The 15,054-nt window shown below is 36.1% G+C and overlaps 1 protein-coding gene across 6 annotated transcripts in view; it reads left to right on the forward strand.

Annotated features, from left to right (window-relative positions):
* The window catches only part of SPIDR (scaffold protein involved in DNA repair), a 480,323-nt gene that overhangs the window by 59,820 nt on the left and 405,449 nt on the right, over positions 1 to 15,054 (forward strand). For all 6 annotated transcript variants that reach the window (XM_087447711.1, XM_087447713.1, XM_087447710.1 and 3 more), the window contains exons 2-5: positions 1,921 to 2,076; positions 2,804 to 2,870; positions 7,224 to 7,403; positions 10,717 to 10,880. In XM_087447711.1, the coding sequence (XP_087303837.1) occupies positions 1,921 to 2,076; positions 2,804 to 2,870; positions 7,224 to 7,403; positions 10,717 to 10,880 (567 nt within the window). The remainder of the gene's footprint in view (positions 1 to 1,920; positions 2,077 to 2,803; positions 2,871 to 7,223; positions 7,404 to 10,716; positions 10,881 to 15,054) is intronic.

Consider the following 15,054-nt stretch of genomic DNA (forward strand, 5'->3'; position numbering starts at 1 on the left):
GATAAGTAAGTGAGCTTCCTCAGAGCTGTCAGGGGAAATTGCACACTAGTGGAGGGTAAACACCCTTTTGAGGATAGATGTCTCTTCCTCTCGTGGTCCCGCCTCTACCGTAGGAAGTTCTACATAAGAAGGAATGTGTTTAGATCTGTTACATGTTAAAATATCATCTGTGTTATGGCTGAATTTGTTTTTGTGAATTTGTTCCCTTCTTCCTAGTTAAGGAAATTTTAATGGTATATTTTAATCTTAATTTATTTTTTTTAAACTACAGTGATATTGATGAAGGGTTTTGTTTCTGATTAGGTGACCAACTCATAGTAGTTGACCTTAATTTGATTCCCCATGCAAATCAAAAATTTTCCTTAAAATATGATGCAAATTTAAGAACTTATGAAATGAATGTATTCTGTTGTAGACATTTGTAAAAAGATAAAACAAAAAAGCTTGGAGAAAATAAGTCAGTATTATCACTGTTGCTGGATATAAACTCCTTGGCTCATATTTTCTTCCCTTGAGTATCTTACCTTTGTTACTCTTCTTCTGGCATAAAGCGTTGCTGTCAACATCTGATGATAATGTAATTTCTCTTCACTTGTAAGTCATTTGTTCTTTTTTCTAGATGCTCAAGGATTTTTTTAAAAAGTCTATTTACTAAGATATAACTTGGTTTTGATTGCTTCTGAATTGATATTTTCAGGTATGTAGTATGCTTCAATATGTAGCTTTCTTTTTTTGTTTTCAAATTTCAGGAAAGTTTTTCTGGAATTGTAGTTTTTAGTATTTGTTCTGTCCCATAGCTTTGGTTTTATTCTTCAGGCATTCCTATTTGTATGTTGGATCCTTAGAGAGACTCAATCACTCTCTTTCTCTTGAATCCTTTTACTCTTTCTTCATTGGAGTTGGGTGAACTTTAAAATTTCCTCCTTATTACCTTCTGTTTCTCTTAAGATATTATCTGTAATATCTGCTTGTTCTTGGGTTCCTTCCTTTTTTCTGGGGTGATTTTTTTATTTTATTCTACTTCCTAATTTTGTCTCTTCATTTCTGAATTTTTATAATCTCAATGTCTTATGTTGTTTTGAAACAGTAGGTTACAGTTTTTTCTGTTTTATGGGCATGTCTTTGATATGCTTTCTTTGTGTTTTGGGATGTTATTCTGCTCCTTTTTGTTTTTTCTAATAACTTTTTATGGGATTTGGCTTTGATCCTTTTCTATTGCTTATTTTTATGTTATAGTTTTTCCGAATTTTTAGAAGAAGGCAGGATTCAAGATAGTTTTTATAACTTCTGTTGTTTCCTTGTAGTTTGCAAAAATATGGCCACTTATTTCTTTGTTATTTATATATTTTCGACTCTAATGCCCTCCAGCACTCCATCTGGACCTTTTCTTTGTCTCTGTCATCCCTGTGCTGCTAGCAGATTCCACTCCCAGGAGTTTCTCCTCAGGGTGGGGCCCTGTCCAGGAAGGTAGTCCTGGCTGACAGATTTGGAGTGTCCTAGACTGCCCCCACCCCTTTGGATTTTCTTAGGTGGAGCCCCTGTCCTCACTCTGTTTCAGGTACCGTGCTCAGACCACCTATTCCACTTCCTACTGCACACCAGATGTGCGGGTGCTCGGGTCCTCCTTTGCTCCCTTGCTTCTCTCAGCTTCTTTCCTCTCAGGTATGATACCATGCAGGACTTTGGCGGGTTGATTATTTGCCCTCACCCATTTGTATTTTGGAGTTTGTTGACCAGTTGTTAACTGTTGTCTATGAGCTTTTGGTTTTGCTATCTCATTGCTCTTTCTTTATGTGGGGATTCAGAGACATTCAAAAACTATGCCTTCACCACTGCCATTCCTGGGTTTCCACATTGTTGTCAACTTAATGTCTATTTAATGAAGTTGACTTTTTTTTTCTTTAAAAATCATCCCTGCAGAGAAAAAGAAATTGGAATATAGAATACTCATCCTTTCCAGGAGAGAGTCCACTGCAGTTCAGAAGAGCGGGTCTCAGGACAGTGGGGGCGGATGCCTCCCTCTCTGAAGCATGGCTCAGGTGTGGAGAAGGATTTCAGGACACTTCTGGGACTCCGGTAAAGTGGTTGTAAAATCCTTTTCCCTGAATGCTGAAGGTTAAATTCTAGATTCCTGAGTGTTCAGGGCACTGTAATTATATTTCTTTGGAATTCCTTTCCTTAATTTCTTTCAGGACACTGTCATTGGTGTATTACTTTTTTTTTCTCATTCTTGAATTCCTTTAATAATTGTGGCAAGTTAGTATTCACCTCTTTATGCCATGCAGGACCTTTGTACCTTTTTGTTCGTAAATGAAGGATGCATATTGAGAGTGTTCTAAGAAGATGAAACTGTTGAACATCCTACTCTTCACAAGAAGAGTTTATGAAATGCTTATATATTCAGATTCTTATATATTCAGAACTATAAGTATAAATTCTTATATATTCGGATTCTATATATATTTATGAAATGCTTATATATTCAGATTCTTTTGGCAATGAGATATTCTGGTTAATTTTTGTATATATGGTAACTTTGAAATACAATACAGAGAAATACTATTATAAATTCTAAAGGTTTGACAGCTCTTTGTTTAGATCCTGGAAAAATATAAAAATACGTTTATAAGTATATGAGGAGTATGCACTTTAAGAATACTTACTGGTAAATATATATAAAGGAAAACAGAAAGGAATATGTTAAGGAGGGTGTAGTTTAAGGTTTTGAATATTTTACAAAATATTGTTGATTTTTAGCCTTTTTCACATAAATTACTACATTATTACTATTATCTGCCTGCAGTCATTAACAGCTGAAAAGAAGACTCTTACAGAAAAGCACCTTGAATTATCCCCTAGGCCCAAGAAAGGTAATATTTTGTTGATTTCTTGACAGAAAAGATATAAGGCTAATATATCCTTCTTTGATTTATCTGCTTTCTTTTAAAAAGTTATTTACATAGTTTGAACAGACTATATATTCTGGGTTAAAAAACATCAAAACAATGTAAAAAGGTATTTTTTGAGAAATCTATCTCTCATCTTTGTACCATCTACCCCATTTTTCCTGCCTCCTATAGGTAATTATTAAAATTTTTTTGTGTGTCCTTCCTGCATTCACTGTTAGCAGCAGAGCCCAATAGTTTAGCTCAGGCTCATGGCTCCAGGGTTTTAAAAAAAATCTCATTTGGGAAATAAAGTTATGACCTATGATATAAGGACTATACTATTTCAGGTAATGAAATTCTTGCTTGGTGAATTAGTTAGGGAAGGCTTTCAATTTACAAATAGTTGGAAACTCTATTATATGTTGGAAGAAATGAGTTTAATTTATCTTCTGCAACAAGAAGTCCAGGGGGCCAGACTCATCCTGAATTCTGCAGCCTTAGCGTGGGGTTTGTTCTTGTGGTCATGAGGTAGAAGGTGAATTCTCCAGTGTAGGCTCTGAGGTTTTTCTCCAAGTGAACTTTTCCTGTGGGAAGAGAGTCCCTCCCCGGGACCTCTACCTTTGGCAAGAACCTGTTACATATGGTCACCTCCATTAAAGAGACTTCAGTGAAATTAGGAATTTTTAAACATGTATGTTGCTGCTCGAATAAAATTGGGGTTTGTTAGTAAGAAAGAAGAAGGGGTGGATATCAGGGAGGCTGTTGGCTCTGCTGCCACACTCAGTTACCCTGTGTGTGGGCAGAAAGAGTGGGGGGTTTGAGACTTCAGGGATCTCATCTGGCCCCGTGGTGTCCTGACTGTGTCGTGATTTTATGATCTTGGGAAAAAGCAAGCTCAACAAGCTGAGCCTCAGCTTAAAAAAAAAAGGTAATAAAAATGCTTAGTTCAAAGGCTTACACTTAGTAGGTACTTAATTATGACAGCAATTGCTGTTTTGTCTGATGGCAAAACAAAGCAAGTTCAAAGTTCTGTAGTCGGAAAACTTTCTGTGAATAAAAGACTAAATGCTTTAAGCTATATTATTATTTCACTAACGTTTAAGGGGGTTCGTTTTATGCAAATAAAAAATAAAATTTCCCAGATTTTTAAATTCCTAAAACACTGTATTATAAAATAGACTGGCACACATCTTCTTGTAATACCATAATTTTCTGATAGAATAGCAGATTTAACTTTTTCTTATTATTAGTACCAAATGCTGTGATTTTCAAAGATCAATTTAATTCTGATTTTTAAACTGTCGTAATATCTTGTATAGAGAAAATAGTATTTTTTTTTTTTACCGATATGGCTTATGTCTTTTTCTGGAGATTTTAAGTATAGTCAAATTCAACTTGGAGAGAGAAAGAAATATTAAATAAGCTGCTACCTTGTATTTAATTACAAAAGGATCTTTGGGGATGATTTCTGCATGCCAATATATGTTCAACTTACTCTGCTGTACTTTCTACTCTGTAGAATGATCGATATATTCAGAAAGGCTGAAAGAGCTTTGTATCATTATGTAATTACTTTATTCACAGGATAAGCAGCTTGTTAAGACAAGAAAGTATTGTTAATAATTTAACAAAATCTTAGAAATTGATAGAAAAAGGAACTCAAGGCATTTCTAGACCTGGTTCATTTTTAAATAGCTTCTAAACTATTAGTTTAAGATAGGCTATTAACAAAAATTTTAGAGTGTAGAAGTAATGTTTTTATGACAGCTGGGAAGCAGAAGTGGAGGTGGGAGAGCTGAGACACAAAGTGTGCAGAAAGGCAGAGGCATCTCTCCATGTCTGTATTTCCTCATCCCTGAAAGAGGGCGGAAATAAAGGAGATGGGAAGGGGTGAGAGAAGTGAGCATGTGCATGTTGACAAAGGATCTTACCAGAAGTTTCAAGGGAGATGGAAGAAGATAAAAACTTGAAATTAAAAGAAATCAGAAGTTTGTAGGTAGTGATTTTCTTAAAAAGGAAAAACTTTTTGAAAAATGTATTTACCAAAGAAAGTGAAACTAGGAAATAAAAAGATTTTCTTTCTTTTTTTTTTTTTCTGGTGAGGAAGATTGGGCCTGAGCTAACATCTGTTGCCAATCTTCCTCTTTTTGCTTGAGGAAGATTGTCCCTGAGCTAATATCTATGCCAGTCGTCTTCTATTTTGTATGTGGGACACCACCACAGCACTGATGAGCAGTGTGTAGGTCTGCACCTGGGATCCAAATCCATGAACCCTGGGCTGCTGAAGCAGAGCGTGTGAACTTACCCACTATGTGACTGGGTTGGCCCCAAAAGGAAATATTTTTTAATTTTATTTAAAAAAATTTTTTTCCTGAAGCACTCTGCAAAATATTTTCTCAGAATCTTTGTTATTGAGTTCAGAAATCTTCTGCTCCTTGAGAGGTATTACTAAATTTTTTTTATTATTTGTTGACCTGCTTTTCTCCCCATTGGACCATGGATTTTTTAAGGGCAGACCCTCCTCTGTTCCTCATCTTTATATCCTACATGTATTAGTTTGCTAGGGCTGCTATAATAAAGTACCACAAATTGGGTGGTTTGAACAACAAAAACTTATTATTTCACAGTTCTGGAGGCTAAAAGTCCAAAATGAAGGTATTGGCAGGGTTGGTTCCTTCTAGGATCTGCTCCAGGCTTCTTTCCTTGGCTTGTAGATGGCTGCCTTCTCCATGTGTCTCTTCACATTGTCTTCTCTCTCTGCATGTCTGTTTCTGTGTCCAGATTTCTCCTTTTCATAAGGACACTCGTCATATTGGATTAGGACCCACCCTTATGACCTCACTTTAACTTGATTACCTTTATAAAGACCCTATCTCCAAATAAGGTCACATTCTGTGATACTGGGGGTTAGAACTTTAACATATGAGTGTATTTTGGGAGGACACAATTTGAAGCCTAACACTAGGTACTAGCACAATGCTTGGCACACAGTGGGCACCCAGAAATGTTTGTAAACGCATGGTAACTATTCTCACAGTCTGGCTGATGTCCTTCCTAGAATTTTATTGGAATGGGCCTTGATTTCAGGGGTACCCCTTTTCAGTAAATAAAATGAGTTACTGACTAATAAATTCCTGGTAGTAGTTTTCCTATATAAATTGAATAGTTAAGTGCTTATAATTCATAGGTTTATGGATTCCACGAATTCATTTTACTTTACTTCCTGTCTTAGTCTGTTCAGTCTGCTGAAACAAAACTACCACATCAGGGTGGCTTATAAACAGAAGAAATTTGTTTCTCACAGTTCTGGAGTCTAGGAGTCCAGTATATTTGGTGTCTGGTGAGGACTCGCTTCCTGGTTCCTACAGTGCCTTTTTGCTGCATCCTCACATGGTGGAAGGGGCCACGGATCTCCCTGGGGCTTCTTTTATGGAGCTTTAATTTCATTCATGAGGGCTCCACCGTCATGACCTAATTACCTCCCAAGGGCCCCACCTCTTGATACCATCACTTTGGGGATTAGGTTTCAATATGTGAATTTTAGGGGGACACGAACATTCAGTTTGTAGCATTCCACCTCTTCCTTTTTGATTTACTTTTCCAGATGCATAATAATGAAGAGATTGATAATGTCTTTTGCAGTTAAATATATAGCTTAGTTTTATTAGCTATTTAAATTAATATGAATTCTTAGATTATTCTGAATAGTTTATTTTTGATTTTATATTTTGAAGGATGGATAGCTTTAGTAATTCTAGATGTTCATGGCACAGAGTAAGTGTTCAGTAAATGTTTATTATTATTTCATGTTTTTGTGCCTTTGTTAAGTAAGTGCTGTTTTTCCAGACATCATTTTGTCAGTGAATCCTCCTTTCCTGATCCAAAGTGGAGCATTCACTGTTTTTGTGCCACCATTATGTCATGTCATGTATCTCTAATGAAATATTCACTTTTTCTTTGGTATTGGTTTTGTGGTTTGTTCTGTGGTTTTTTTCTTTTGGTTTTATCAAATATTCTGTGAAGTTATAGCTCCTATAATTATTTCAGGGTTTTTTTTTGAGTTTTCATTTATATTCTAGTCATTTTCTTTGTCTTTTATAATTTATCTCAATCAGTTCTACTTCTTTTTCTTCTTGTAATTTGGCTTTATTTCAAAGAATCTTAGCCAAGTTCCACATAGAACTTTAGGCAGGAAGATTCGACATAAGATATTGCTTCCACTATCATCAGAATTTTGTGTATTTGTGACTTTGGCAAAGTAACGTGTAAAATCTCAGTCTGATAAGTAACCATATCTGTTGATCGTTTATATATATATATTTTTTTCTTCAACAGAAACTATTACATCTAAGAGTACCAGTGGGCTTACAGATATAACATGGAGTTCCAGTGGAAGTGATCTGTCAGATGAAGATAAAACACTTTTTAAACCACAGAGAGATAATGGACGTAGTTCTACAATAGACAGGTTTTGTAACAGGAATATTTTATGTCCAGAAGATGAGGCCAGTGAAGGTAAATTGATAATTTTGTAAGAAATCCAGTTTATGTTATATATTGGGTCCAATATTAGAAAAAACTTACATTCCTTCTCTAATACTTAGCATTGATTATGGTCTTATTGGGTCCCAGTCTCTATGCTAAGCCTTTTAGAAACATTTTCTCATTTAATATTTCTCACAACAACTCCAAGAGAGAGGTAATACCAGTATTATTTTTATAGTTAACAGCTTAAGCTTGAACATGTTAGAATTGGTTGGGATTCCACTTTGGGTCTCTTTGACAACAAAGCTAGTTCTCTCAACTACTACTAATAATGCTACACCCATATTGCCTCCTTGCTGACTTGTTTTGGGTAAAGGCTGTGACAACCAATGTGTAGTAGAAGTATGATAACTTACTAACAAGTTTCTGTTCTGATGGAATTTTTTGTTGTATTGTGTTTTTGATGGTTTAAAACAGAGTTTCTCAACCTTGTCACTATTGCCATTTGGAGCCAGATAATTCTTTGTTGGGGGGGGGGGTCTTTCCTGTGCATTATAGGGTGTTTAGCTGCATCTCTGATCTTTATCCAGGTGACAGTAGCACCCCAGCCCCAGTTGTGAAGACCAAAAATGTCTCCAGATGTTGTCAGATGTCCCCTGGAGGACAAAATCACCCCCAGTTTAGAACCACAGACTTAGAATTATGGAAATCATTACAAATTTTAAAATATGTAGCTCATCTAGAGTATTTAAAAGTCTTAATGCTTTCAAAATAAGCTTCGGCTTTTAACTCTTACCTTGATAGTTAGTGTCAGTTACTTCGTCAAAGTTAAGTTTGTACACACAGCCCCTGTGGAAGGTGATTACATTCTTTTGGCCACTTAGTATGCCATCTTACAATTGACATTTTAGTAATAACCAGGTGAAGTGGTGTTTTAAGGTTATACATAAGCTCACAGGACTTATATTGTTAATTCAGCCATATTAAATGAAATTCATTGTTATGTAACTGTTGGTTTGTCTTTGCACATCTCAGAACATAATTCTGTTATTAAAAATTACGCTTTCTATGGGTTAATGGTATGTGAATTACATTTTGATCAAGCTGGTATTAAAAAAATAATAAAATAAAAAAGTAAAAGCTGTATATGGCCTGTCTGTTAAAAGAGATACTCAATAGTTTCCAAAATTCTACTTGAGAAGAGAAAGATGCTTTGAGCTAATTACTTCAGAATAAGTTAACAAATTGTTGACTTCTCTTCAGTAAGTTGACTGTTAGGTAACAAGTAAATGATCCCTTGGATTATATCTAGTCTTGTGTGCAACTGCTGGCTTATCTTTCTCTTCTCGCCTCTTTTTCCCTTCCCTTCTCTCCCTCCCTCCTTTTTACCTTTATCTACCATTTATCAACTTCTTGTTTTATCTCGTGGATATTATGTATGTATTTGCTTTGGTATCTACTATATCCTGTGAGCTAAGTATCCTCATTTTACAGAAGAAAATTGGGCCTTAGAGAAGTCACGGCACTTTCCCAGAGTCACATGATTAATAAGTGTGCCAGTTGATATTCAGAGCCAGGAAGGTCTAACTTGAATGCTGTGTGCTTGCACACAGTTCTGGTGGTTACCAGACCTGGATTCTTATCAGAATCACCAGGTGAGCTTTAAAAACAATATTCCCAGACCTTCTTCTAGTCATATTGGATTTGAGTCTCTGAGCCTTAAGACCCAGAATTGAGATTGAGAGGGAAGAACCCTGAGTTAAAATTGTCAAAATATTTTTCTCTTGAAAAAGATTTTTTCTTTTCGGTATGTGTTTTATATAACTTTGGGAAAATTTCTTAACTTTTTGAAGACTCAGTTTCCTCATCTATAAAATGTAAATTTTAGTCTAACAATAATTGTCTTGCCTGCTTCATAAAATAATTGTGACCAAATGAAAGATCTTGTTAGTCTTGGTTTTGATATATCATTTTATAGCTCTCATCATATTGCAGTATAAGTATTGTTCATAGGTTCATAGGTGGGCTTCTCCAGGGTAGGAACAGTGTTCTGTACTCTCTTCTGTATTTTTCCTTTTTTTTTTGTATTGTGAGTGTCTAGAATGGCTCGATAGGCCCTTAGTAGGCACTGACTTTATTGAATGAATGAACGAATGCTACAAAAATGTGTGGTACTGGCAGCAATGACAGTAGCTCTGAGAGCACTTGTGTTCCTCCTCTGGCTTCCCATGACTTCCTGCTCTCATGGTTCAGCAACCTGGAGAATTTTTTATGTGTTTTCTTGCCTGGCTTCCAAGAGTAAATGTGATGTTAGAAATGGATTTCCATAATTGCCATTGAGCATCTGCTTCTCTCAGACTGGTATCACCTCCAGTCTTTTATAATCATTATAGTGTACTTTTACCTCATCTTTTGCAACAACAGTATCAGATTAAAGAATACTTAATTTTTCCTTTTTTTTTTTTTATTTTGAATTCCCTTCAGGTATTAAAGATAGTTGTTGTTTTTTTTTAATATTACTTCTATCTGGAAGTAACATTGTTGCTACCAGACCTCTGAAACAGGGCCAAAGATATCTTACTAGCCCTCTAAGTTACTGAAGTAGCCATGAGGGAATCCTTGTGCTTTGTACTGTAGGCAGGGTTGCATTATACGCCATGCCTCAGAGATTAGATTAATTTATCCTTAATAACGACTTTCATTTCTTTAAGCGTAGCAGATTAGAATCAGTACATTTGGTTATTTAATGTATGAGAATAATTTAACTTTCAGATTAAAATTTTGCTAAAGTATCATCTAGGTAATAATGCTTATGAAGTAAACTAAAAACTAAATTTACTTTAGTTGTTTCCTTACTGATGAGAGAAATCTACAGAAAAAAATTAGGGGTGAAAATTCTTGAAAAAAATCTTTATTAATAGAAGATTGATTAAATAAACTATAGGTCAACTGTGTGATGGAATCCTATGATGTAGAAAAGAATGAGAATACTCCTGGTTACTGATGTGGAAAAACCTCTCAGTTATGTTAAGTAAAAAAAAAAAAAAAAATTAAAGTGTATCAGAAAGGAGAAGAAAATAACTGTGTATTTTATTTGTTTGAACATGCTGAAGGAATTCGAGAAGGTTACAAAAACAACTAATAAAACCAGAGAATTGGAGTGGGGGTAAGAGGAGAAATAGGATAACTAGAGATAAGAGTAAGAGTATACTTTTCACTGTCTTTAAATGTATTTTTAAAAAACTATTGAGCAACATGGATCTTTTTATCTACTGAGAATTAAAAAATAGATTTAAAAAATACTAAGGATAAATAAAATTTAGATTAAAATTGTATTTTTTAGATGAACTGCAGCTTATTGACTGGGAGGTTGGCAGTGACAGGGAAGATACTAGTGAATGTAATGAATTTGAAGATGGTGAGAGTGCTGTGGAAATATCGGACTGTGCTTCTTGTGCAAGCAGTCCTTCTTTGACAAGTGAAGAGAGGCTATCTGAGTTTCCTAAGGTAAGAACAAATTGTTTCAAAATTTTGCATTCTGTTTATGGCATTTGTGAATCATAGCCTTTCGGTGTTTTGTTTGGGGACAAACACTTTGACGCTTAGTGGATTCTTTCGTTCCTTACCTCCTTATCTCTCAATAACATGCTTGTAATGTACTTCTAAACATGGATAAATCCTGAGTTCTGTTCTCACCCATCTCCCACCACCTGCTACACATTGAACTTTTCCCATCCTTCCATTCTTCCAGGATAAATATATCATGGTTTGGTTGGATTCATATTCAGCATTACATCATTGTGAATAAATAATATTCATAACCAAGGCGAGTATTTATTATGATTATTTTTCCCTCACAACTTTTCATTTTCCTTGGAGTTATTAATTATTTTGGGCTTTTGTTTGCCTAGTTTTACTTATTAATAAAACTCTAATTTTTCACCATTGTTGAGCTCTCCCATTAAGATTTTCAGACACTGCAGGCATTTTGTCAGTTCAGTTTTCTTGGAGAACTCATGCCCACAACTTCCTAGCTGCTCCAGTTTGAACTCAGTGTCCTCTCTGCTTTGTGGACATTGCCACCATCTTTCTGGGAATTCCCTTTACCTCTGTCCTACGTGGAGCAACTTCAACCTGGATTCCATGTCTACTTCTTTCTTGGTTTTCACTCTCACACTGATTGAGCACGTCTTCCAGTAGCTTCCAAGAAAGGATTTATGGAAGATAATTTTTTGAGACTTGGCATGTCAGAAGATGCATTTATCACACTTTGATATGTTGTTGAAAACTTATATAGAATTTTAGGTTGGAAATAATTTTTCTTCAGAACTTTGAAGGCATTGCTTCACTGTCTTCTAGTTCCAGACTTGCTGTCAAGAATCCTGAAGCTATTTTCATTCTTGATCTTTTAAGATTTTCTCCTTATCACTTGTTTTAAGCAGTTTGATTGTAATATACCTAGGTGTGGTTTTCTGCTTGGAGTTTGTCAAACTTGTTGGATCTCTGGTGTGTCAGGGCTTCCTAAGCCCACCCCTGGGTTCAGTAATTTGCTGGAAAGACACTCAGAACTTAGCATACAGTCATACTCATGGCTATCATTCATTACAGTGAGAAGATACAATGCAAAATCAGCAAGCTTCCAAGAGTCCTTTTCCACTAGAGTCACACAGGGTATGCTTAATTTCTCCAGCAGTGCGTTTTGACAACATGTGTTCAGTGTTGTCTGTCAGGGGAGCTCATTAGCGACTCAGTGCCCAGAGTTTTTGTTGGGGATTGGTAATGTAGGCACTTTCTGCCTAGCATGTACCAAAATTTCAGATTTCAAGAAGGAAAACAGGTATTCAGCATAAGCCATATTGTTGGTACAGTATAGGCACTTATCGTTTAGGGAATGGTGGAACCCTCCTGAAATCTAAGTTCCCAGAGGTAGGCCAGGACCAACATTACAGGCAGGGCTTTCTAGGGATACTTGTCTCAAATCTGCTCTGTTAACTCTCTTCTTCACATATAGGTTTAAAGTTTTCATCACATTTGGAAAGTTTTTTGCCTTTATTCAACACTTTTTTTTTCCTAACTCCTCTTTTCCTTTCCTTCTGGAACTCTAATTATATGTATATTAATTAGGCTGCTTGATGTTGTATCATGCATCATTGATACTATGTTCATTTTTTTCCCCTCTCTGTTTCATTTTGAATGGTTTCTATTGCTGTATCTTTAAGATTAATAATCTTTTTTCCTGCAGTGTCCAATCTGCTGTTCATACTATCCAGTGTATTTGTGATCTCTGAAAGTTCGATATGAATCTTTTTATATTGTCCATGTCTCTCCTGAACACAGTCATACTTTCTTCTGTGTTTTGAACATTTGGAGTATATTTTTAATGGTTGTTTTAATGACCTTTTCTGTAAATCTATCATCTGTGTCATTTCTGTGTCTATTTCTGTTGATTGATATTTCTCTTCATTGTAAGTTGCATTTTTCTGTTTCTTTGCATGCCTGGAAATTTTTGAGTGAATACCAGACATTGTGAATTTTATGTTGTGTGGTGCTGAATTTTAAAATTTGTTAAATATTTTGGGACTTGGTTCTGGGGTACAGTTACTTGGAAACAGTTTAATTTTTTTGGATGTTGCTTTATGACTTATTAGGTGGGTCTGGGGAAGTGCTCAGTCTTATGTCCTACTACTGAAGCAAGACCTTCCTGAATATTCTGTGTAATGCTCTGAATTAGGAGTTTTTCCAGTCTGGCTGGCAGGAACAACCACTGTTTCCTGACCCTGTGTGAGCACTAGGCACTGATGTTCTAATGCTTCTGAGTGGTTCTTTTCCTGGTCTAACGTAGTTTCCTTATATATACAAGTGGATCACTACTCTGCTGAACATTTGAGGGGAATTATGGGTTCTTTATACAGCTGTGGCTTTTCTGGCACTTTGTCCTATGAACTCGAGCTACTTTTGTCCCCCTGGACTCTCAGTTCTGTTTCTTCAACTCAGGGAGCCCACTGGGTTTCACCTCAGTTCCCCTTCCCTACTATGTGGTTTGGAAATTCTCTCGAGAAAGTAAGCTGGGGCAGTTGTAGAGTTCAATTCTTAACAGACTTTCAGGGATTAGTGTTCTTCTTGCCTAATGTCCGGTGTCTTGAAAGCTCTTGTTTCATGTGTTTTGTCTGGTTTCTTTTCATGCAATCCAGCTCATGAAAAGATGCTCATCATCATTAGTCATTAGGGAGATGCAAATCAAAACTATAATGAGGTACCACTTCATACCCATTAGCATGGCTGTTTTCCATAAATGGGAAAAAAAGTGTTGAGGATGTGGAGAAATTGGAACCCTTGTGCGTTGCTGGTAGAACTATAAAATGGTACAGCCACTGTGGAAAACAGTTTCATGGTTTCTCAAAAAGTTAAACATAGAATTACCATATGATCTAGCAATTCTACTTCTGGATATATACCCAAAATAATTGAAAGCAGGGACTCAAACAGATACTGTACATCCTTCATAACGGCATTTTTCACAACGGTCAGATGGTGGAAACAACCCAAATGTCTATCAACAGATGAATAGATAACAAAATGGTATGTGTGTGTGTGTATGTATGTATGTGACATACATACACAAGCACACAATGGATTATTATTCAGCCTTAAAAAGGAATGAAATTCTGGTATGTGATACAGTATAAATGAACCTTGAAAACATTATGCTAAGTAAAATAAGCCAGACACAAATGGACAAATACTGTGTAATTCCACTCATATGCAGTACCTAGAATAGGCAAATTCATAGAGACAGAAAGTGGAATAGAGGTTACCAGGGGCTGAGGAGTGAGGAGAGTTATTGTTTAAAATGGATACAGAGTTTCTGTTTGGGATGATGAAAAAGCTCTAGAAATGGATAGTGGTGGTGGTTGTACAGCAGTGTGAATGTACTTAATGCCTCTGAGGTGTACACCTAAAAATGGTTAATATGGCAAATTTTTTGTTATATATATTTCACCACAATAAAAAATGAAAAAAACTGTAATATATCTATATTTTAGAATATTTTTCTGCCATTAAAATTTATGTTTTTGAGGACTTTTTATTGTTGATATGGTAAAAATGTTTATGAGAGAATGCTAGAAGAAAAAGCCGAAATATCAACCTCTGTATGCTGTAAAATCTCAACTCAGGGGTACCAGAGGACCACTGAGAGTCCTGAGACTGCCACCAAAACTGCCATGGAATAAATCATGTCTAACCAGACCAGGAAGTGTTGTGGCATGACCTAAAAGTTTCTGTTGACCTTTCAATATATGGGCCTTTACCTCTATGAACTTCTTCAGTGTGGAAGAAAGGGCTTCTGTGACAGCATGGTCTTACTTTTTTCTTATTGTCACACTGTACAAAAAACATGCTTCTTAAAATTGTTTCTCATGGGCCGGCCCTGTGGCTTAGCGGTTAAATGCACGCTCCGCTACTGGCAGTCTGGGTTTGGATCCTGGGCACGCACTGATGCACCCCTTATCTAGCCGTGCTGAGGCCGCGTCCCACGTACAGCAACTAGAGGGATGTGCAACTATGACGTACAACTATCTGCTGGGGCTTTGAGGAGAAAAGGGGAAAAAAAAAAGGAGGAGGATTGGCAATAGATGTTAGCTCAGGGCCCGTCTTCCTCAGCAAAAAGAGGAGGATTGGC

Source organism: Ceratotherium simum, chromosome 23 (assembly GCF_057802395.1).
Source record: "Ceratotherium simum simum isolate JZ-2026a chromosome 23, ASM5780239v1, whole genome shotgun sequence".
Taxonomy (NCBI): domain Eukaryota; kingdom Metazoa; phylum Chordata; class Mammalia; order Perissodactyla; family Rhinocerotidae; genus Ceratotherium; species Ceratotherium simum.